The 23,106-nt window shown below is 37.7% G+C and overlaps 1 protein-coding gene across 2 annotated transcripts in view; it reads right to left on the bottom strand.

Annotated features, from left to right (window-relative positions):
• Nucleotides 1–23,106, bottom strand: part of SPEF2 (sperm flagellar 2) — a 194,774-nt gene that overhangs the window by 151,625 nt on the left and 20,043 nt on the right. For both annotated transcript variants that reach the window (XM_055367707.2, XM_055367708.2), the window contains exons 3-8: nucleotides 18,848–19,100; nucleotides 16,018–16,188; nucleotides 13,733–13,873; nucleotides 11,128–11,192; nucleotides 6,001–6,187; nucleotides 1,514–1,702 (exon numbers count right to left, since the gene is read on the bottom strand). In XM_055367707.2, coding sequence (XP_055223682.2) covers nucleotides 1,514–1,702; nucleotides 6,001–6,187; nucleotides 11,128–11,192; nucleotides 13,733–13,873; nucleotides 16,018–16,188; nucleotides 18,848–19,100 — 1,006 coding nt within the window. The remainder of the gene's footprint in view (nucleotides 1–1,513; nucleotides 1,703–6,000; nucleotides 6,188–11,127; nucleotides 11,193–13,732; nucleotides 13,874–16,017; nucleotides 16,189–18,847; nucleotides 19,101–23,106) is intronic.

The following is a 23,106-nucleotide window of genomic DNA, read 5'->3' as shown; positions in this document are numbered from 1 at the left end:
ACACATCATTTCTAATGTAAGTAAATGCCACTCAATCTAGTCAAGTCTATTGTTGCCAAAGAAGAGAGATGAAACAATCATCCAGATAACTCAGCTCTTGAAGCCAAAGAAGACATTGAGGTCAGCATTCATTCAGCTCAAATTCATGGTGTATGGTTCTCTCTCCCCATTCCATACCCACCATTTAGGCTACGCCTGTTCCACAAAGGCAAAAGCAACACTCTCCTCCCTGCAAAATATGCTACTTTCCAAATGATATTTCTAAAAATTGCATAATTTTGGCAAAAGTTACATTGCACTTTCATGGGGTATCACAGTGGAAGCTATGAAGCTAGTAAATAAAACACTGCCCTCCTGTTTTCTATAAGGTTTCTCTTCTGCCCAGTCTGGTTTTGTGAATATCTTATGACAGTAAAGACAGGCTATCTAAAATGCCACTCACAGGAGTTCTCTTCAATCAAATGTGGACTAACGGATTAAATAAATCTGAAACATCCCCAATAGGAAGTAGACAAGAAGTAATCCATATACTCCATTAATAAAATCAATCTATTTTTTTTTACTAGAACTCACATATACATAAAGTTTGGAACAAAAATAATCTATTAAATAATTAAAAGATTGGATATTTTGATTTTCAGAATTGTAAAAGGGCCGAGACACAATGATACCATAGTAGCAAAGAGCACAGCTAGCAGCCCAGATGTGAGTTTCTGTATACCATTCTCAACTACAGTGCACCACAGTACCCTAGATAAAGCATTTATTCTCATTCTGAGGAAGGAATAGAATAATATGGGCCTGAGGAATCTCTTTTTTTTTCAGAAGGCAAGGAATTGTTGATTAAAGACTAATGGTGTCTAGTTGAAAGGAAGCAGCTTAAAAGTTCTCTCACTGCCTGAGGATATTCACCTAGAATAACCAATACCAGTGCCTACTCTAGTAAACTTAGTGAACTTTTAAAGAAAAAAAAAGTATCTAAAAAAAAAAGCAATGACTCAAGGAACTGAAAGTTAGACTATCACCATTCTTTTTGGCAGCACACTTCATACTTGAAGAAAACAGAGTGACATATTTAAGATATTCAAGGAAACAAAGTGTGAACTAACCATTTTATATACAGCCAAACTTACAATCAAGTATAAAAGGCACACACTGTTATAAGAACTCAGGGAATATGGTTTCCATGAGCCCTTCCTGAGAAACCTATTGGAGAAAGAGCTTCAGACAATCAAAATGACTAGAGAGACATGGACATAAGGGTTGGTGGTGAGCATTAAGTACTTAGCTACTTGTAGAACCAAGATTAAAAGAAGACAGTATAGTACTATGTAGCGGCTACACGCCCTGTTGATGGAGTTATACAAAAATAAAAATGGGCAGATAACAGGTTGATCATACAAAAGAAAATCTTATTAGATGATTGGCAACAAAATATAGCTTTGTTTACCATGACTTGGTAGAAAGGAACAAAAGGAACCTCAGAAAGATTTCTAAGGGAGATAGTATTTACCGCTTCTCGATCAAGAGCATCCTGGAAATCTTTAAGTCGTCTTTCCTCATGTTGTTTTTCTCTGAAAATTCTGTTTTGCCATAAAACTTCCTTTTCATGCCGAACATGCATGAGCTGCACGGCAATCCTGCGCTCCTGCTGGGACTGCCGCATCAGCCGGTTAATCAGCTGTTCCTCCCGATAAGCCTCCTGAAAACACCAGGGGAATTATTTGTTAAAGTGACGTCCAAATTTCCCACTGAGCTACGAAGCCTATACAGAAACAATCTACAAAAGGCACAATGTTCATCTAAATCAATTTCTGTCATTTGACTTAATTTGAACATGGCAAAAAAAAAAAATCATGCTATGAAATGAGGATTTCCAACAAAAGTTGGTGTTTAGAAACATTATGGCTTTGCAACTCACAATTACTTTAAACAAATTATTACTTCATTCAAAACATTATTAGAAATAAATTAGGTGATTTTTTTTCAAGGTTTTAAAAACAAGCAAATAGCTAATGGATACTAGGCTTAATATCTGGGTGATGAAATAATCTGTACAACAAACTCCTGTAACACGAGTTTACCTATATAACAAACCTGCACATGTACCCCGAACTTAAAATAAAAGTTAAAAAAAAATAAGTGCTATAACTCTAAATTTAAAAGCATGTTTTCAGAAGGTTGGGATTATGCTGTACGCATTTTAACATAACTACTAGTTGTAAAACAAATGCAGGCATTGTCAGCTGAAGACTGCAGATCTGATTAGTTCCCCGTGAGGATATCACAATACCAACGTGAGGAAAAGCTATTAATACAAACTGACAGAATGTGAAGCCTGGAGAAGAGGCTGGGGGAAATGACCTACTGCTTATCTTATCTGAGTGGTCATAATCTGAAAGAAAAACTAGATAGATGTATTCTTGGCTGTTTGAGGAGAATAGAAAGGCGACCAGTAAATGAACAGTGGAAAAAACTGGGAATTAAACTGGGAATCAGAGGACCTGGTCATCATAATAGGCTGGGTGGCCTTGGGCAATTAACTCAGTTTCTCGGGCCTATTTCTCATCAGGTAAAATTATGGGTTTAGGTGGAAGATAATATCCAAGTCCCCATCAAGCTCTCTCACTCTTTCAAAACAGAGACATCATGTGGAAAGAGGAGGTATCTATGGTACTCAATGGGGAAGACATAGAAAAATATCTAGAGACCAGAACTTACTCTGGTCTACAACCACTATTTAATTTTCCAAAGATGCCCAAGCAGCTCTATAGAGGAATAGGGCACTGCAGGAAAGACCTGACAGCTAAGTATTCAAGGGTCTTCCAGTTAAGAAGTGAGGGAAGGGCCTGGCGTTCAAATGCCAGTTCCAAAGAAATGGCATAGAAAAGATTCTTAGAAGGCAGAGGTAACTGACTTGGGGCAAACCTTAATGGGCCAAGATACTAGCCATATGACCACAAAACCAGGTGGGAGCCAAACTGTGTTCCCAGTTTGAATACACTGAAATGCCTATGAAGTACTTTAACAAGCCCAAAACTAAACTCACTAACTCCCCTTCAGACCTGGTCCTCTCCCCATATTTCCCCATCTCAGTTGATGATCCTACAATAATCCACTCTGTGATCTAAGACATTAGGGCCATCCTAAGTTCACTCCTCTCTCATCACTCCTAATACTCAATTGTTCAAGAAGTAGTCTAGTATACCTCCTAGGTATGTTTTTAAACCACCACCCCGATTCCATTCCATACCCAGTGACACCACCCCTATCTTGAACAACATCAGCCCCTCCCTACCAATCCTTTTCTTACCATTCCTACTCTCAAAACCTATCCCCTAAAAAGTCAAATTGATTTTTATAACTTTAAATCTCATCATTTAGTTCACATAATTCCACGTATTTATCAATCAGTAGGCAAGATATCAACTTGAGCACAGGTCTCTGGCTGTCTCTTCACCAGCCAAACTAAAACAGGAATACCTAAATTCCAGGGAGAAACTGGAACAACTTGAAAGCTAGGGAAGATATTTTGAGGCATTTCTGATGATTAAGTGCAAATGGCACCAGAAGAAAACATTCAGGGTTGATGTGGGATTTATGTCATGCTTGTGAAAAGCAGCAAGTAATTGAAGGAAGTAGAATTCCTAGCCCTGACATATACCATTTTTCCTCTGGAGGAGAGGAGAATGGATGGAAAAACCAGCCATTGTACACATAAGAATTTCCCATTCCACCACTGTGGACCAGCATCTCTTGTGTCAGTTGCACAGGAGCCTGGGCTCACTACATTCCATAGGAAGGAGGTGGTAGGAATGGAGGGAATGCAGCATATGCTTCAGGCCTGGTTCTAGGAATAGCAGCTCACCCACACACAGAAAAGCAGCAGCACAAGATGAGGTTCCTGTGATGGAAATATATAGAGCCCTGGCTCTTTTTTAGGCCCCTTAGGTTGCTGGATTTCCAAACTGGTAAATATACCTCCAACTCTAGTTTTGAAAAGTCAGTGTTAATAGCATCCTAGTGGAAAGTGAGGAAATCTAGAAAGAATTCATTTATTCCATTTTCCAGGCAAACGCCAGACCTAGATTACAAGCAGAAAAATAGTGAGAAAAAACCTTGCAGCCAACACACAAGTACTTTGGAACATACATAGAAATGTGTTCAAAATTTCATTGCTAGGTAATGAAACTTGAAATGGGTAGTTATTTTAAAATTAACTTTTCAACTATCTAGTTTTCGTAATTTGAAATTCTTCTAATTAAAAGGGAGCTAACCAAACTGATTGAATAAAGATATAATTTGAAGAAATCAGAATATGAAGAAATAACTTTCTAGCACAAAGAGATGTGCAGAGCTATTTTTTTGAACTTTCACTAAGAAAGAAGTGGAATCCATGAATAAATTTCACTTCTTCATATTTATATGAAGCCTTTATTTCCTTTCAGTGAACAAGCAGACCAGACGTGTGTAGGTGAATAAAAGCATCTTCAAATGGTCTTTGTAGACATGCAGATTTGTCCTATTTACATTCACAACTGAAATCACCGTCCACCCCAAGTTTGTTCCTCTCACCATCTTCCATATCTCAGCAAATTACACCTCCAGCCATCCAGGTGCACAACCTAGAAATCCAGTTTTTCATCCCACTTTTTCACTTTCCCTTGTTTAATGAATCAGTAAGTCTTATTGATTTTACCTCCAAAATAGCTCTTAAAGCTACTTCTTTCAATCCCTATTGCCACTACACTACATTTAAACTGGGATAATCTCTTACCTGAATTACAGCAACAACAGACTTGGATTGCCCTTCTGTAATCTATTCTCCAAACTAAAGCCAGAGTGATCTTTCCACAGGCAAGTCTGACCTGGTCACTCTTATTCCGCTTTGCATTCAAACAGGAAATCACAAAATCTCCTATTTCTTTCTGTGTATCTTACAAGACTCATCATAATTTGGCCTCTGGTGACTCCTGCCAGATGGCATGACTTTCAGTTAGCTAAAAACGCTGAGCTTTCCATGTGATATTCCCTTGTCTGGAAACACTCACCTTCCACCACCTTTCCTGGAAACTGCTCCTAACCCTGACCCCACCACGACCATCCCACCTTCAATTAGCTAACTCCTGACTCTTTATCCATGCTTCTGCTATTGTCCTCCAGACACTGTCTCCTGAAGCAAGCCAGGTGGACTTCTCTAAGTGTCACTCGCCCTAATCCCCCTTTCACCTTCACAGCACTTTCACACTCCAATGTACTTGCTGTTTGTAGATGCTCCTATAAACAGAAAGCTCTGGGAGACAGGTGTCTTGTTATTCTTGCTCTCTGTCATATCTCTGGGCCTATCACAAGTACTCAAAGCATAGAAGTTCAATAAATATGTGTTCAATGTAAGAAATGATCAGTGATTCTCAAGCTGCAGTGGCGTCAGGATCACCTAGACAGCCTGTTAGCACAGATCACTGGGCCCCACCCCCAGAGTTTCAGTTCTGGTCTGGGGTGGGGCCCAATAATCTGTATTCCTAAAAGTCCCAAGCAATGCTGGTGCTGTTCGTCCAGGAACCATGCTTTAAGAACCACTGGAATAGACTGGTGAACAAAAGGAGAGGATGAACAACTTTTTCATATTGTTTTCATTAAACCATTCCCTTTTTCCTCTAAAAGTAACAATAGAGTACACATGGCAGATACAGATTTTAGGTTCCTTTTAATGTATTTTTTATTAAGGTAAAGTATACATAACATAAAATTTACCATTTTTAAAGTACACATTTGTCTTAATTACATTCACAATGTTGTACAACTATCACCAGATTTTAGATTCTTTAGTAAATAGCTACTTTTTTTCCTAGTATATTTGCTATTATGATGAGGATGTGAAAGTGACATTTGATGCAGAGTAGCAGACAATACATATATAAACTACATATTATGTGTATAGAAGACTACATTTTGTAGAATTCCCAGCACTATTACTTAACCTTCATCTAAATATCTTACCTCTTGTGCTTCGTGGGCTATTAACTGGTCCATTAACAATTTCCGCCGTCTTTTCTCCCTTTGCTCTCGTGCAAAAGCATCTTCTTCAAGGCGCTTCTGGATTTTTTTAATGTACTCATCATCTGAGTAAGTATTTAACAAATTGGTGGTTGTCTGGCCTGCTGTATCTAAAGAAGTCTTGGAAGCACTAAGAATAATAGTTTTTATTTTAGATTTTTAAATAATAATGTGATCCCATGCCACTATCTGTGACTATGGAGAAAGACCTCAGGAGAAGGATCCCTTGAGTTCACTGTTAATTTATTAATACAAGCATTGAAGAAAATATTTGAAATCAGTGTGATACCAATAGCTTATCAACAGATCCCATTTGCTTCACCCCATTTCTAAATTCTCTGTGAGGTCCTTATCATAGCCTTCTTTCAAGGCCCATCAGCTTTTTGTTCTTTCACCTTTTTTTTTTTTTTTTTTGAGATAAAGTTTTGCTCTTGTTGCCCAGGCTGGAGTGCAATGGCGCATCTTGGCTCACTGCAACCTCCGCCTCCTGGGTTCAAGTGATTCTCCTGCCTCAGCCTCCTGAGTAGCTGGGATTACAGGCGTGTGCCAGCACGCCAGGCTAATTTTGTATTTTTAGTAGAGACAGGGTTTCACCATGTTGGGCAGGCTTGTCTCGAACTCCTGACCTCAGGTGATCTGCCCGCCTTGGCCTTCCAAAGTGCTGGGGATTACAGGCGTGAGTCACTGCGCCCGGCCTTACTTTTTATGATTTTCATTCTAACCGGAAATTCTGGATTTCTTTTCCTCTTCTCCCTGCTGGCTCTGGGCCTCTGACCTCCCCTGTTTTGAGTCAAAAATAGGCAGACTATTGATAACCCAAGTGTCAGGGAAGGCACAGCTCGCAACAGCAGACCAGGCACATTAATGCCAGGTCACTAGAGAGTACTTCTATGTACAGATGGTTCCATCTACTACACTCTTCCATCATCTACGAAAGTGCAAGTTACTCTATCAACTCTCAGATCAATTTTTGACTGCTTAGAACAGTGGCTGAACACTTATTGAAAACACAGCAGTTGAAAGTTGGCTTGCTTACCATGCCACACATGTAAGCACAGGTCTGACTGGCTTCTTGCTCATGCCCTAGAGATTCAAGTGAGAAGACTCAACTCAGAGCTCTTGTCCTATCTCATGTCCAAAACGTAAAGGATCAGGAAGAACCCAGTGGTCTTCCCAACAGAAAGTTAAGCACATTCAATTTAGTGAGTCAAATGGGGGCTTGGTAAATAATTCATAGATTCATTCCAAATTTATCATTAAAAGATACATTTTTATGTATACAAAGATCAAATAATCATCAATTCTTATCTGTATCCTCTTCAAAAAGTAAACAGAATAATACAATAGTACAAGGTATACCATAATGTTACTTGCCTAGAAATAATGAATTTTTATATTATGTATAATCATTGCTTTTGTTACAAGTAATTAATATATTTGGTTTACAATATTACTTATAATCTTATTATTCAAAAAATAAGGATATATTATTAAAGTGTGTAGAGACTTGTCATCAATTCTGATATAGACACAAGTACTCTGATAAAAACATAGTTAACTCATGTTTAATTTTTAATGATGTAATACCTGCATATTTATAATATAGACCATATTGTAGTATAGGTCATAATTTGGAGGCTTGCTGCTCCCAGCTGATCTCCTAGTGAATAAGAGAAGTATCCTATTTTTCTTCTGCCTGCACCTGTGCCTAGCATGCCTGGCAAATAGTTGATGTCTGCTAAATTTCAAATAATGTGCTAAAAAACACCATACATACATAAAAATCAAACTAAAGTTCCAATCATTTTATCAGCTGGGGCTCAACCTTTGATTGTATTCTGTCACTGAGAAGAGTTGAGCACAAATTATGTAGGTACCAAGCACTCAGTAAGGCCAAAGACAGAGTTTAACCCTATCTATTTATTAAGATTTAGTATTTAATTGTGTAGCATAACACTTTTAGATCTTTCATCAAAAATCTTATTATATTTGTACTTAAGTGTGTTGTGTAAAAGCTCCTGCCCTGGATTGAGCATGGGTTAATAGCTCTCTCAACACAATATTTATGCTGTCAATAATATACTTAACAAATTGCTTCTCCTTTATCAATTAGTCAACCCATCCATCTGTTGTCTTATTCCAATAAAGGTGAAAAAAGCTACACATTATGTACTTGAATAAATATTCATTTTACTAGATGTAGGTTTCTTGAGGGCAGTGATTATATTTTCTTTTTATCTGTTTGCTTGCCAGACCTTCATCTAATGTAATAATTGTATGTGTATAATCTATTAGTAGCAGAAACCTTGGTCAAATTTGTATTTCTTAAGAAGTAGTTGCTGGGAAAAGCCTCTGACAAATATATTAACCCAAATACCAAATTACGGCAGCCAATAACCCCAGCTAAAGAAACAAATAGCAGACAGGATTTATTATTCATCTAAAAAATGAAAAATGGAGGAACCTTGTTACATGGGGAAAAACCAGCCATGAGGGCTCTTGCATTGCTGGCATGAGACATTATTTCATTCTTCCACAAAAGAAAAACGATGGACTTTGAGGCGGCATCCAGAGAAACTGTTCAGGAGCAGGCTATGAAAAAGGCAGCTGCAGAAAGTGCTCCTGAGGTTCAAGTTGGGAGATTGTATTGCCTTCTGGAGTCAAGTTAGTGTGAAGTTTTTCAATGTGCCCAGAACATTCTTGATTCTAAGCTAAGATTCAGCATGAACTAAAAAAGTAGTGATTAATGAAATGGCTTAAGAAGGGTGCTATATCGTAACCATAGCCTCTGTTTTCTTGAAAAGTTTGCTCTAGGCCAGCACTTCCCAGCATTTTTCTTTTTAAGGCCCAAAGAGAAAACGAACTTTGTGCAACACATTGGAAAGGATTTAGATTCTCAGATGAAGCTGTTCACAGCCACAGGTAACTGGCCCAGGGACTTCAGCTGCCCCAGGCCTTCTCCTCCTGCTGTAAGTGAGGGTGTCAATATCTCAGATGCCCTCTGCTGGAAATCTTTGGCAGGACCAAGTGAAGGCTTCTGTGAAGAAGGGACCTGACACTACTATTTCCCTCCCTTTTCTCTCAAAATAGAACCCCAATTTTATGCAGGGAAACAGTGTGTCCAGTTAAAGACTACGTTTCCCAACTTCCCACTCTGTCAGGTGTGGCCATGTGACTGAATGCTCTCCAATAAGATATAAGCAGAAATGTTATATGGGACTTCTGGGAAGGCTTTTGAAAGAAGCTATTTCAGACAGGAGATATCTACTTTTTTGTCTGTCTTCCTTCCTGATATCTGGAACATGGGCCAAGTGGCCGGAGTCCCAACAACCATCTTGTATCATGAATGTAACCTTGAGGATGAAAACCACACAACAGGACAGTGAGGCAAAAGAAAGGAGGAGCCTCAGTCCTTGATAACCCTGGAGCTACAGCATACACTATGGGCTGCTTACCTTCTGATTTCTATTACATGAGAGACAAGCAGATTTCCCTCTAATTTCATTCACTGTTGTTTTGGGGTTTCTGAAACTAACTGATAGAGACCTAGGGTCTGGTTGGGTTGGCAAAGGCAATAGGGAGCAGGTAAATGTTTGCAGCTGTAATGTACAGGGATGATCTTTAAGATATTTAATAACTGACATGGCAAGGACACTAACCAATAGACACGGATACTGGTGCAGGGCCTGGGAGACAGTGCTGTACTTCATCTTAACTATGGTTGCTAAACTGTGTGGAAATTGAGGGGTCCCAGGAAAGGGGCAGGCCAGGGAGCTACAGAAAGTAGCATTCACCAAGTAGCAAAGTATTCAGTAGTTTAAGATTGTCTTTCTGGTGGACACCATCTGTTTATCACCACAGAGCCTATGGTTAGAGAGATGGGTGAAAGAATGAGAAGAAATTGGTGTTTTCATGGGCCAAGGTCAGGGTAGGTGTGTGCTAGGGTTCAAGTGGTGACTGCATGGATGAGGAGACTTGGATTATGTTGTTTTTACAGGTCAGGATCAACACTGATAAATGGGAGTGGGAATCAGAATAGGGCATCAGGAGTTTCTGCAGAGGGTAGGAGGAAAGGTAATGTACATGAGTATTCTCCATTTTGCTTAATTTTCTTTCTTACACCTGACTTCATCATTTCTTCCTTATGGCTCTGATTTTCCTTGTTCCTCCTCATTTGACTGTCTCTCCCTTCCTTCAGGAAATTTTAATATGAAACTGAAGTGTGTAATTTTTTTCTGCTTTTCTTTAGAATTAGTACCTTCTTTAACAGAGATTTATCTCATATTTCGTAAGATGTAAATGCATACAGTTTGGATCATTTCCATTTAAAAATATAAAAAAACCCAAGTTGTTCCTACATATGTCATCTCTAATGAATTACTTTCTGTGAATCAATGACCTCTCATAGAAAACAAAGTGTGAAGGAGCTTTATCTTTAGGTAAATGAAGCCAATTAATGAGGAACTTTGTTCAATGGACCCACCAAAGTGACTGTCTTAGTGACATTTGTTCAATGAACTCATTCACTCAACTTCTTACTGCTGGTCTCTATGCTAACTGCTGAGGATACAGCATGATATAAACCAAACTAGAGTCTAATAAAGGATTTACTGTGACAAATTTAAATTAGTGGTACCTTGAAACAATTTTAGTGAATGTTTAAAAAATATGTGTGAACTTAGAAGAATAAACATAGCACAGAAAAATAAATCAACTTTACATTTCGTAATAGTCTCTTTCTCTCAGATATTTATAACAGTTGCTAACAATCTGAACTTTAGCTCATTTATCTTCCCTAATTACTCTCTGAATCAAGATTCTTTGGAGTGAAAAGATCCTGGAATAGCTCTTCCGGATAAACTATTTCTAAATATTCAAAAGCTATGTGTAGAACAGAATGCGGTTTTGTAATTCTTTTTTTTTTTTTTTATTATACTTTAAGTTTTAGGGTACATGTGCACATTGTGCAGGTTAGTTACATATGTATACATGTGCCATGCTGGTGTGCTGCACCCACTAACTCGTCATCTAGCATTAGGTATATCTCCCAATGCTAAGCTCACATCTCACCTTTCTTTTGCTTGGAGATCCTTTTTTATTAATGCTTCGAACTTCTTAATTTCATCAGCCACATCCTTTAAAGAAAATTCATCATCAGTTCTCTGCCTCTAAAAACCATTGAAAAATCTTCATTTATCACATTCATTCAAGTTTATAAAGTGATATGTACTACTAATTCAAGGTAATTAGGATATGAAAAGCTGCATTCTAAAATTTTTTTTATAATTTTGATTTGTTGCTTTTAGACTGGGCTAACTATACCTAAAACAATGTGAAAATTGCCTCCCCTGAATCATTCACTTCATGATTTTGACAGGGCACCAAAGGGCATTTCATTAGAATAAAGATTATCAAAGAGTCAGGACATACATTTTTGGATACAAATATTTCCTTTTCTTTTTTCTTTCTTTTTTTTTTTTTGAGATGGAGTCTCACTCTGTCGCCCTGGCTGGAATGCAGTGGCGCGATCTCGGCTCAAGGCAACCTCCACCTCCCGGGTTCAAGTGATTCTTCTGCCTCAGCCTTCTGAGTAGCTGGGATCACAGGCATGCGCCACCACAACCGGCTAACTTTTGTATTTTTAATATAGACAGGGTTTCGCCAGGTTGACAAGGGTGGCCTCAAACTCCTGACCTCAGGCGATCCTCCCGCCTCAGCCTTCCAAAGTCAAATATTTCTTTAAAAATGGTTGTCCTGGGTGTTTTAAACATTCCTCATGCAACTTTATTCACACTATTAATTAGTTATCTGAAGTTTAACTTTAGGTCATCTTTGTGTTTTACAAACACTTTTTAAAAAACTTTAATCAGGCCAGGTGCAGTGGCTCACACCTGTAATCCCAGCACTCTGGGAGGCCAAGGCCAGTGGTTTGCTTGAGCCCAGGAGTTCGAGAGCAGCCTTGCGGACCTGTAGTCCCAGTTACTCAGGAGGCTGAAGCAGGAGGATCACTTGAGCCTGGGAGGTTAAGGCTGCAATGATCCATGATTTTACCACTGCACTCCAGCCTGGGCAACAGAATAAGACTGTGTCAAAAAAGAAAAAAAACAAAAAAAAAAACTTTAATCAACTCAGGGACATATGAAAGGTAGATACTGAAATGGAGTCAGATAAAAGCCTCTGTAGGTGCTAATTTTAGAATCCAAGTACAGAATATTTTGTTAGTATTTAAAAAACAAAAAAAAATGTGAATTAATGTAAAATTCAATGGATTTAGGAATCAGAGAGATCTGTCAATCTCCGCTTTACTACCACTGGGTAAAACATGTCAACTCTCTGGGTCTCAGTTTCCTCATCTACAAAATGGGAAAAATAATACCCTACTTAGAGAGTTATTTACAAATTAAAGATAATGTGAAGTGCCCAATCCACAGCTTGACATACAGCACATGTTCAATAAATGGTAGCTATTAATCATCTTTATAGGTCACATGAGAGAATATAAACAATCATTGTAGCAGTATGCAGTGTGAATTGCAGGAATTTGTATCAAACTGAACTGTAACATTGCTCTCCTGTGAAATATAATGAGATTGCATCTTACTGAAATGATTGACAGTTGGTGTGGTCTAGTAAAATGTCACTGGTACAGGTATCTTAAATTTAAATATACTGATAGCAACAAGTCACTTAACTTTCCTGGGATTCATAGAAAAATAGTGTGGCATGATGAGGAGGAATCGAGTAAAAGCATATAGTAGGAATGGCATATGTATGCTATGTGTACCTTGACTGGCCCCTGCTGTACCCATGGCAGTTATGACCTGCTATGGTTTGGATGATTGTCCCTGAAAACCGCATGTGAAATTTGATCCCAGTGTTGAAGGTGGAACCTAATGGGAGGTGTCTGGGTCATGGCGGTGGATCCCGCATGAATAGACTGATGACCTCCCTGGGGGTAAGTGAGTTCTTACTCTGTTAGTTCCCATGAAAGCCGGTTGTTAAAAAGAGCCTGACACCTTCTCTCTCACTCTCTTTTTCCCTCATGAATAGATTGATTCCCTCCCTAGAGGTGGGTTCTCACTCTATCAGTTGCCATGAGAGCCGGTTGTTAAAAAGAACCTGGCACCTTCTCTCTCCCACTCTCCCTCCCTACACCCTCTCTCTCACTTTCTCTCCCCCCATGTAATGTCTGCACATTATGGCTCCACTTCCCCTCCCCCTTCTCCTTACTAAGGCGCTCACCAGATACCCAGTCTTGAATCTTCCAACCTTCAGAACCATAAGTGACATAAACCTCTTTTTCTTTAAAAATTACCCAGCCTCAGGTATTCTTTTATAGCAACACAATGGATAAGACATGACCCATTACAACAGCACCCATTCTGACCTACTTTGTTATTGACCACAGAATCTTTTTCAACACAGGAGTCCAGACTGCCATTTAATAGGAGTTTGCCATTGCTGGCCTAAAGCTACATGCTTCGTTCTGAACAAATAACAATATAAAATAAGTTGAATATGCATATAGTGGAAGAATTCTAAATGAGAAAGGACAAGGTCAGAGATAATTTGGAAAGCAAATGTGAAGTTTTGGAAAGTCTCTCTATATGTTTCAGAGACAGACTATTCTTTAGTTAAGATAAACACAGCACAATATTAAAGGATTATCACTTACTTCTGCCTCTTTTTTCTTTTTCATCATTTTTCGGGCCTCGAGTGCTTTCAAAGTACGATTTGATGCAGGTTTAGGAATCTGTATAATAGCTGCTTGGATTTTGGCCATTATTTCATTTTGTCGTCTTCTGTTTAAGTATTGCTGAATATCCCATATACATTAGTTTAGTGATTCAGAATAACAGAATAGGCAATATAATACACTCATAGGTACAAATATATAAAATTTATCTATTGAAAATTTCAGAACCCAGCAATTAGCCAAGAGACTAGGTGTCATAACTGTGTAATATTAAGAAGGAGGTGCCAATATGACTTACTGTGAAAAGCATGATATTAAAACACAATTCTGGAATCTGCAAATCATATCTATTAAATGTCTGTATTTTAATTCTGTGTGCTGATACTAAAAGGACAATAAAGATGTCTCAAATATAAATAAGTGTATAATTCTTTCCCAATCCTACTGTCATGACCTTACCAAGCATGGGAAGAAAAAAATTCTATCTCTGAAGATGGTTCAATGAGAAAATTCTATCTAGGAGACAGTTTCTAGGAGGGCTCCTGGGAAACCCAATAAAAATCACAAACTTCCCCAAAACCCAGTCACACTTAAACAATGAGTTCAAGGGCAACCTCAAAATTGAATTAACAATAAATTATATGATACAATTATTGGATCATCTCTTCTGTATGTAGGCAGTAGTTATTTTAAGAAGACTATAAGCAGGAGAATGTATTTGAAAAGAAAAAGTGACTGAAAAATCAGATAAAGTATTTTAAAAGTAAATGATTTAAGAGGTAATATGTGAAACTAATCATGACTTTACTACTAATACATTATATTAGAACTAATATGATCATTAGCTCCCATGTCCAAAGATAAAAAATTTCAACTTACCCTTAAAAAGGCATACATTATAGACAATTTTCTTCATTTCATTTTCCAAAATATGAATATTTATTTAATTGCAATATGTTTATCTTTTTTTCTTAAGAAGACCAGGAAGACAGAGTCTTCCTTTTGCCTTATTTGTTCCCTATGATCATTTTGAACATAATTTATTTCAGAATATTTAATGGTATCATATTTCCTTTTTCTCAACATTCTTGGAGACTGTCTGCATTAGGCTTGGCACTAATAGACAGGCTGGTTCCACATAAATTAGAGTCACAGCAATTGGTCTCAACTTAAACACTACTTTAAGAGTGCTTTCTCTCTTTATCATGTAACACCAAAGGGGAATATAATCCTTTATTTACCCTCTGGCAAGTCATATAATTACATGACTGCTTTACATTTTATTATATATAAACTCCACTCCAGTTAGTCCACTCTTCTTGAAGCTACAAAAACGTTCAATTCTGAACTCTGAGGCAGGTAGAAGTAAGCATCCCCGTTTTTACAGTTGGGGAAATTGAAGCTGAGAGTTATTTAGAGGCTGGCTCAATTTTAACCAGCTTGCAAGTGATCTTCCAGTTTGTCTGTCATCTTTCCATTCTTCCCTACAAGGAGCTGACTACATTCAGAATATAATTTCTTATCATTCCAAATAAATCCATGAATTTAAAAAGTGATTTTACAGTGCAATGGGAAGAACTACATAATTCTTTTGCCTGTAGTTTACACATTCCATATACCCAGTCACCTGAAATACTCTTAAAAATCTTTAATGATTTCCTGTACCATTATTCTCTCACCCACAAAGGCACAGAAGATCATTAAAGAGTTTTAAAGAAATTTGAGAAGGAGCAGAGAGTTAGTCAAAGCAAGAAGCAAGGGCCAGAAAGAAGTTAAGAGTTATTCAAGGTGATTGAAAAGGTAAGCAAGCAAATAATTACCTCACATCTCCAAGAACAGAGAAATGGGGCAGGACTGAAGGTTGCAAAAGAGGAGAAAGCGAGGGGACATTGTCTGATCTATCTCCCTCAGTGGTGACAATGGTCATGTGCCTTCGACCAATGGGGTAGCTAGTAGCAACCCTCCATCACTAAAGCAGCTGAAACATTGATTTCCACCAGTGAAGGTAATGCAGTTGTCTTGCCACTCCAGAAGATGGCAGTTCTTGTTCTCAGCCACAAGTAGAGGTGAGAGTCAGCAAGAGTCGGGATGGAGAAAAGGAGCAGGGGAGAGAGAGAAAGGGTGAGAGTAGGGCAGGACAAAGTCATGCATCAGGAAAGTGCAACTTGTGCTCCACTACTATTTATGCAATGTGTACTATAGGCATAAATCACAAACTGCATACTATGCACTAATGAATTTCTGAAAAAATAGTTCTATAGAACCTTTTTGATATCCAAACATCTTTGCTCTTCCTTGAGTTTTTGAAATCTTTCAAGTTTCTCAAAATGCAAGTGGGCAAGATCTTCTTTCACGTGTTTATATTTTTCTTGAAACCTGTATGTAATCCGCATCAGATTGAAATCAGTTTGACGTGGTATCACGTGTCTAAGTCTCTAAATGAAAAAAGCATTTCAAAAGATTTTATTAGACGATAAAGAGTACATTTTCATTATAAGCACAAATAAAATTTGTCTTCAAAATGAAATTCTTTAAATTACTATTGTTGATAGTTAAGCTAAATTCAAGCCCCATTCCAATTACTCATATTCTTAATTGATGTAAGCACAATTATAAAAACATTATCCTTTGTGGTTCTTCTTACAAAATAGCCTCATATATACTTTTATAGTTAAACTTTTTACATTGAGTTTAATTTTCAATAAATGGTATTTATATTCTTGGAAATAAATTTTATTTTATTTTTTTTGCAAAAATAATTTCATTAAACCAATTTTAACATATAAGAGATAATATAAGAAGCTAGATTCTTCCCGTTGCTTAGCCACTCCTTAGTAAAAAGTGAAGAAACATTAAAATTTCCTAGGTTTGTGCTTCAGCTTTACCACTTACTAGCTGCTTAAAATTGGGCAAGTTACCTAATCCATCTGTGCCTTAGTTTCATCATCTGTAAAATGGGAATAATGAAAGTACCTATCTTTTACGGCTGTTGTGAAGATCAAGTGAGATAATATTCATAAAGCACCTGAAACAGGGCTTGGCACATCACTAGGCATGCCGTTTAATAAATTTCAACCATTATTAACATTACCTGCATCTCTTCTCATCTAGTATCAAAGAAGACGGCATCTCTACTTCTTTCCTATGATATCACCTCTTCCACATGAACCATCGACTGCATATTCCTCTGTCCGTCCCCAGAGGGCCTCTTTCCATCTGGTCCTTGTACCATTTTCATCTCTCCTGTCACAGATTCTTTTTCTCAACTGATAAGTGGCCCCAGTCTCTAGGTCCATAAAACAAGCAATCTCATACTTCACTTGAGCTTTTCTCTCCTACTGTTCTCTTCTTTATACCTCCACATTTCTTGAAAGAATAATCTATGCTACCCTCTTCCTCATCTCCAAAGTCCTTCTCAACTCACTGCAATCCATATCACTCTAATGAAACATTTTTCTCTCCCCAATATGTAAGCTCTAAGAGGGTTGGGGCTTTTCCTGTGTGTTTGTTGTGCAAGTGCTTGACAAAAAGTAGGAGCCCAATAAATGTTTGTTCAGTGAATGAATTATTGACGCTGGAAGTTCACCCATGACCAACATTAAATGAGCTAATAGGCACTTGTTTGTCTTCATCTACACAGCTCTTATAGCACTTGCCACTGTTGACTGCTTTACATTTTATTATATATAAACTCCACTCCAGTTAGTCCACTCATTTTCTTGAAGCTACAAAAACATCCAATTCTGAACTCTGAGGCAGGTAGAAATAAGCATCCCTGTTTTTACAGTTGGGGAAATTGAAGCTGAGAGTTGTTTAGCAGCTGGCTCAATGTTAACCAGCTTGCAAGTGAAGGAGGCCGAATGCAATATTAAATTATTCATATCAAGACTAATCTAATTTCTAGCTCTCAAGGAGTGCTGAGTCCATTCTGCTACCAGACTTACAATGATATCCATGAAGAATGGACAAGTATAAACATGGAGATAGCCCTCATATCTATTACATCATTGCTGCTTCAAAATTTAAATTTAAAAATATAATTCTATCCATTGATATTTACTATTTTGCATCAGTGCAGCACTCATGATTATTCCAGAGGCCTGTAAAAGTTAACGCACTTCATTTACCATAAGGAATTGCATAAAAGCTGGAGAGAACTGTCAACTAAAAAGTCATATCAATTAGTCAGTAACACATTTAATGAGTACTTACAACATTTGAAGCATTGTACTAGACATATTCATCAAATCTGATGTACTAAAAATCTGGTAAGGTCATATGACAATAAGTAATGACTAGTTAGCCAACAATATCAGTATCAGAAGGGTAAAACCAAGAGAGTGAGAATTACTTATGCTCTAGAGTTCCAAAGGAAGAAACCATGTGTACTGAGCTGCACAGTAGATGAAGAACAGTTTGGGGAAGAGGAGAGATGAGAAGGGTGAGTTTGGGTGTGAGGGAAGGAAGAGCAGGAATAGACAGTCATATTTAAGGACAGACTGTCAATTAACATAGAAGAAAGAAATACCATGCTGAGGACTAGAAAGAAGTAAAAATAGGTTTCTGAGCAGAACTCAATAAAAGTAAAATTTAGGGAAGATTCATTTAGCAGTTGATTGACTTATCCAGAAGATTGAGAGACATTTTAGCAGGTTGCTGCAGTAGTTGATAAGAAGATCTGAGCAGATATGATGGGGTAGAAACAGGAAGAGAGGGGCAGGCACCAAAAGTATTAGGCCTGTAGTCCCAGCTACTTGGGATGCTCAGGCAGAGGACTGCTTGAGCTCAGGAGTTCGAGACCAGCATGGGCAAAAGCAAGGCCCTGTCTCTCTAAAACAACAACAACAAAAGGTACTGGAAATTAGGAAAAGAGTTTGATAAGCTATTGGCAATATGGATAGGATAGAGAGAGACAACAAAAATGGCTAAATAAATTCAAATTATTAATATAAAATAAAACCCAAGTATGGCCAGTAACATACATAAAGGATATATATGCCTAATGAGGCTTCTTTGAGAATTCAATATCATTGTCATTTCTCTTTATCAAATTTTACACTGTGACATGCTTATTATGCTTTTTTATGTACCTACCTCTTGAAAAGTATCACTTTTCATGTTTTGAAGTCTTAAATTTGTCAGACGTTGCATGGTTTGCATCTCCACTCCAGTCAGTCCACTTTTCTTCTTTTTCTGAAGAGCAATGTACAATTGATATAACAGCTTTGTTGCCACCCCAGGCTTTTCTGTGATGATGCCATGGGCCACATTCTGATCAAACTGCACACCCAGAAGGTGAAGTGTTGGCTCCAAGCGAGAAAAATTATTAAGTTTGGCACTTGAAACCCTGGACAGTAAATATTTTACATAATTAGACATTAGCATTAAATTAAAGACAGACAACAAATATCAGATGTATTATCATTATCCAATATTTTGAATTATTTCATGTTCTTTTAGCTGTATCATTCCTCTCTAAAACCACTCTAATGTAAATATATTGAGATTTTTTATTGACCATGTCTACCTGAACTCTACGCATTCATTTCTTTTAAATGGCTACACTAAAATTTTTCTGCTCTAAATTGACAATAGGATTCCTTCAAAAGTAAATACAGAAGTCACAACACCTAAACTTGATATACTGTTCCTAGTGTACTATTTCTCAAGAGATTGCATTCAGGTAGTGGCTCTAAATCTTTTGTTTTTGAATCACAGATACCTTTGAAAATCTGACAGCTATGGAACCTTTTTTACAGAAAAGGAAACATACATTTATACATACAGACAAAGCGTGTATAACATCATATAGCATGTTTTTGAGCCTCTTACAGTCTAACCTAAAAGCACCCATCTTCCAAAAAGATGCGGCGCTCAGGAAATATAAGAGTGATTTCTAAATATGAATGAGGAGCCAGCATCATGAGATGGCCAATGTCAACAAAAATAGTGATGCAATATCTTGAATTCATGTTCTGATCATGTGGTGTAACTTACTGTCCTGTTTCCTGTGTACTAATAACTCTTTTAACAGAAATATTTAGCAAGATATATTTAGTGTATTATGCAGCATCAATCAAACTTCAAATAAAATATTTTAAATTAATAAAAGAGAAAAAGACCTTGGAGGAGACAAGAAGAGATAATGCATGCTACAAGAAAACCTTCTCAGCATGAGACTAAATATACTTTTTTAAAGGTCTTCTCAGGTCCAGTTTTGCAATCTGTTTCTCCACAAATCACCGTACAGTTGGAGATACAACATTTGTCTAAAATGACTCAGGTAAAGCAGACCATGTTTTGAGGAATATGATTGTGAAAGAAGGTAGTTAAATCAATGACATGTGCTTCCATTCTCCAGAAAGGCATCTATCACCCCTTTTGATCTTCCATCACAGTCGTCCTTTCATGCCCTTCCCATTCTAGGAGTCCTGTGTGCTTTGCTCACTACACATAATTAGAAAGATGTGAACTGAGAGCCATCTGTCAGAGCTTTGGTCTGGGTTATAACCTTGGGCTACAGATTTTAGGGGCATGCTAATTCAGGAGGGAGAGTCCAAAAGCAAACATTACCCATTTCCAAATTCTGTCAAAGCTTAGCCCTGCACTCAAGAAAAAGAGAGAAGAGTTTTCTCTTTCTCTCACTTGTATCATGTGGCTCCCAGAATGCAGTTAATAAGCCTGTTAATGTTATAATTCAGTTACCCACTAGGGTTTAAATGTATTTTATGAACTTGCCAAAGTACACAGGTCTAACAATACTTCTCTTTGGAAGCTTATTTCTAATCAATCAAATTTGGGGAACAGAACTTGTGTGTAAATTGGTAGAAGCCTACTCTTATTAAAGCATGGGTAGAATCAGAATGATAGGATAATCAACAGTTGTTTTTTGAACACAGAAAAACCACTGGGACATCTTTGCTCTGGAGACAGAGCATATGAGGCAAATGATGACCTCTGAGGGACCTCTCTACCAGCAGTCCTTGCTTGCTAAGAGGCTACCTATCTCCTTCCCTTCTTGCCATCTGGTGAGGGAATACCTCTTCTTACAGGTAAGTAGTAGCTGCCCTCCGAGAAATTGTCTTGACTATTTACTTTAAAAAAAAAAACAAATCTTCTCGATTTTCACTATTTGTGAAGGAATAAAAATATTCAAAATCAGGGAATTCTTTCAGAGTTAGATCAGTATTCTTAGAATTAAATTATTTCCAAGATGAATAACTTTATTTACAAAATATATTTCCAGTTTACATTTTAAACTAAAGAAGCTAAAAGTGTTAGATAAGATCCCCAAATCATGAGCCCTGGCACCAGTTGCCTAAAAATTAGGCTATGACAAAAAAGGGATTATTTTCCCCACCAAATATACCATTACAAAGGTCATGCCCATAAAATCTACTGATCCTTGTCTTATTTAAAAGACCATGTGCCCTGGGGAAAAAAATGGGCTGTTCCAAGAATTGAAGATGGATGATATTTGGTTCTCAACACAAGTAGGACCCTCTTCCCACATTAGGGAATGCAACGACTCTTGGCGAGAGAGAAAGTTAGTCCTTTGTAGTATATGACAAGCAGGGCTGTTACAAAGGACACACACCTGTCCAAAGGTGGAACAAGAGTATGAAATCTACCCTCTGTTCAGATTGTTAAGCCTTGTCCCTGGCATGAGACTGCTTCATCCAAAATGGGGCTCCTTTTTCCTTGTAAAAAGGCCTTTGTGTTCATGAAGGCCTGCATTTTTACAGTCATTTCCAGCCAGATGGGGACCCTTTTTCCATTTCACAAAAGGCCCTCTGTGGTCCTGCCAATAAGAGCCACTTTGGTACACCTGAAACACTCATCTGCGATCTGGTCAGGATGGTCCTTTAACTTTTCCATGGTTAGAGCAGATATACTCTCTGATATCCCCCATTTATTCATTGGAAACAATATTATGAGCCTGCTATGGGCCAGGACAATGCTTGGAGCACAAAGAATAAACACACGCTGCAACTTTCAGGATCTTCCCAATCTAGTTGAGGAGTAAACATTCATTTATCATTCATTAAACGTTGTTTGGGCTCCTTCATGTGGCAGGCACTCTGATAAGAAGTGATATATAAATAAAAAATTGTAACTTGATAATGATAATGTAATAAGGAAAGGGATGTCCAAAGTTTTATTAGAACAAAGAGAAAAGGGAGACTAAATCTACTAAGAAAGTAAAAGAAGAGTTTAGAGAAGGAGTAGATTTTTAGCTGGCACTTCAGAATAAATACAAGTTTCTCATGGTAGAAGTGAAAAAATAACATTAATTTGCAAAGGTGCAAGGCATAACAAAAACATATGATATGTATGTGGACCAGAGAAGCTTTGGTTAGGATTCTCGGTTGATGGGAAATGTAGCTGGAAAGGTGAATGAGGGTCACACTGAGAAGCACCTTATAAGCCATGACCTTGAGAGCGACAGAGAGACTGGAACACTTGAATTTCTTAAGCTGATGGGGATATCATGCCTAGAGATATGAGTGTAGAGTTTTAGCTTCATGTTGGGAAGTCTAAACAAGGTCTTTATCTGTAGAATTTACTAGGAAATGTAGGCATTCATTAATTTAAAAAACACTGACTGAAAGCTAAATATGCACCAGGCCTATGTTAAGCCCTAGAGATATAAAGAAAAATAACCTAATACCCCTAACTTCATGGTGTTTTGTGCAACGTGAAACACAGATAAAGAAACCGACAACGAAGTGATCAGTATTATAAAAATTAAATGTGTAGGCTGAGTTTCTAACTTTCATAAAGGGATAGACAGCAACAACAACAAAAGGATTGGACATCTGGTTACGTGCAAGTCATAACACATCAATCTATATGTATAAGAACTCCTGAGAAATCACAAAAAAGAAAACGAGGGCATGGACACTGACCTACCTACCCTGGCATTTTTATACCTTGGAGGGTAATCCAGCTTCTAATGGTGGCAGCAAGGCTAGGTACAGAGGGAGCAAAGGGCTGAGAGGTCAGGCAGAGGGGGCAGCTGGGGCTAACAACGAATTTATATGCCAAGTACTTGAGGAAGAGATGTGTGATATGAGATGTAGGTATGGTTTAGGATGTTACCCTGTATACCAGAAGCTCAAGAAATTAGATGGGATTAGCAAAAAAGGGTTTATTTGGAATGACAGTGTAGTTCTAATCTATGGCTTCTTTCGTGTCATAGAGTTACTATATGTACAACTAGGATAATCTGGATTATGAAAGAATAATTCACCTCTAGCATGGAAATATCAGAGATTCTTTTGCTCAGAAGTCTTATAACACAGGTGCAGCTTCATAAAGGCCTATCATTTCAGACAAACAAAATAAGAAGT

This window comes from Gorilla gorilla, chromosome 19, assembly GCF_029281585.2.
Source record: "Gorilla gorilla gorilla isolate KB3781 chromosome 19, NHGRI_mGorGor1-v2.1_pri, whole genome shotgun sequence".
NCBI lineage: Eukaryota > Metazoa > Chordata > Mammalia > Primates > Hominidae > Gorilla > Gorilla gorilla.
This window is presented reverse-complemented; position numbering and strand designations above follow the sequence as displayed.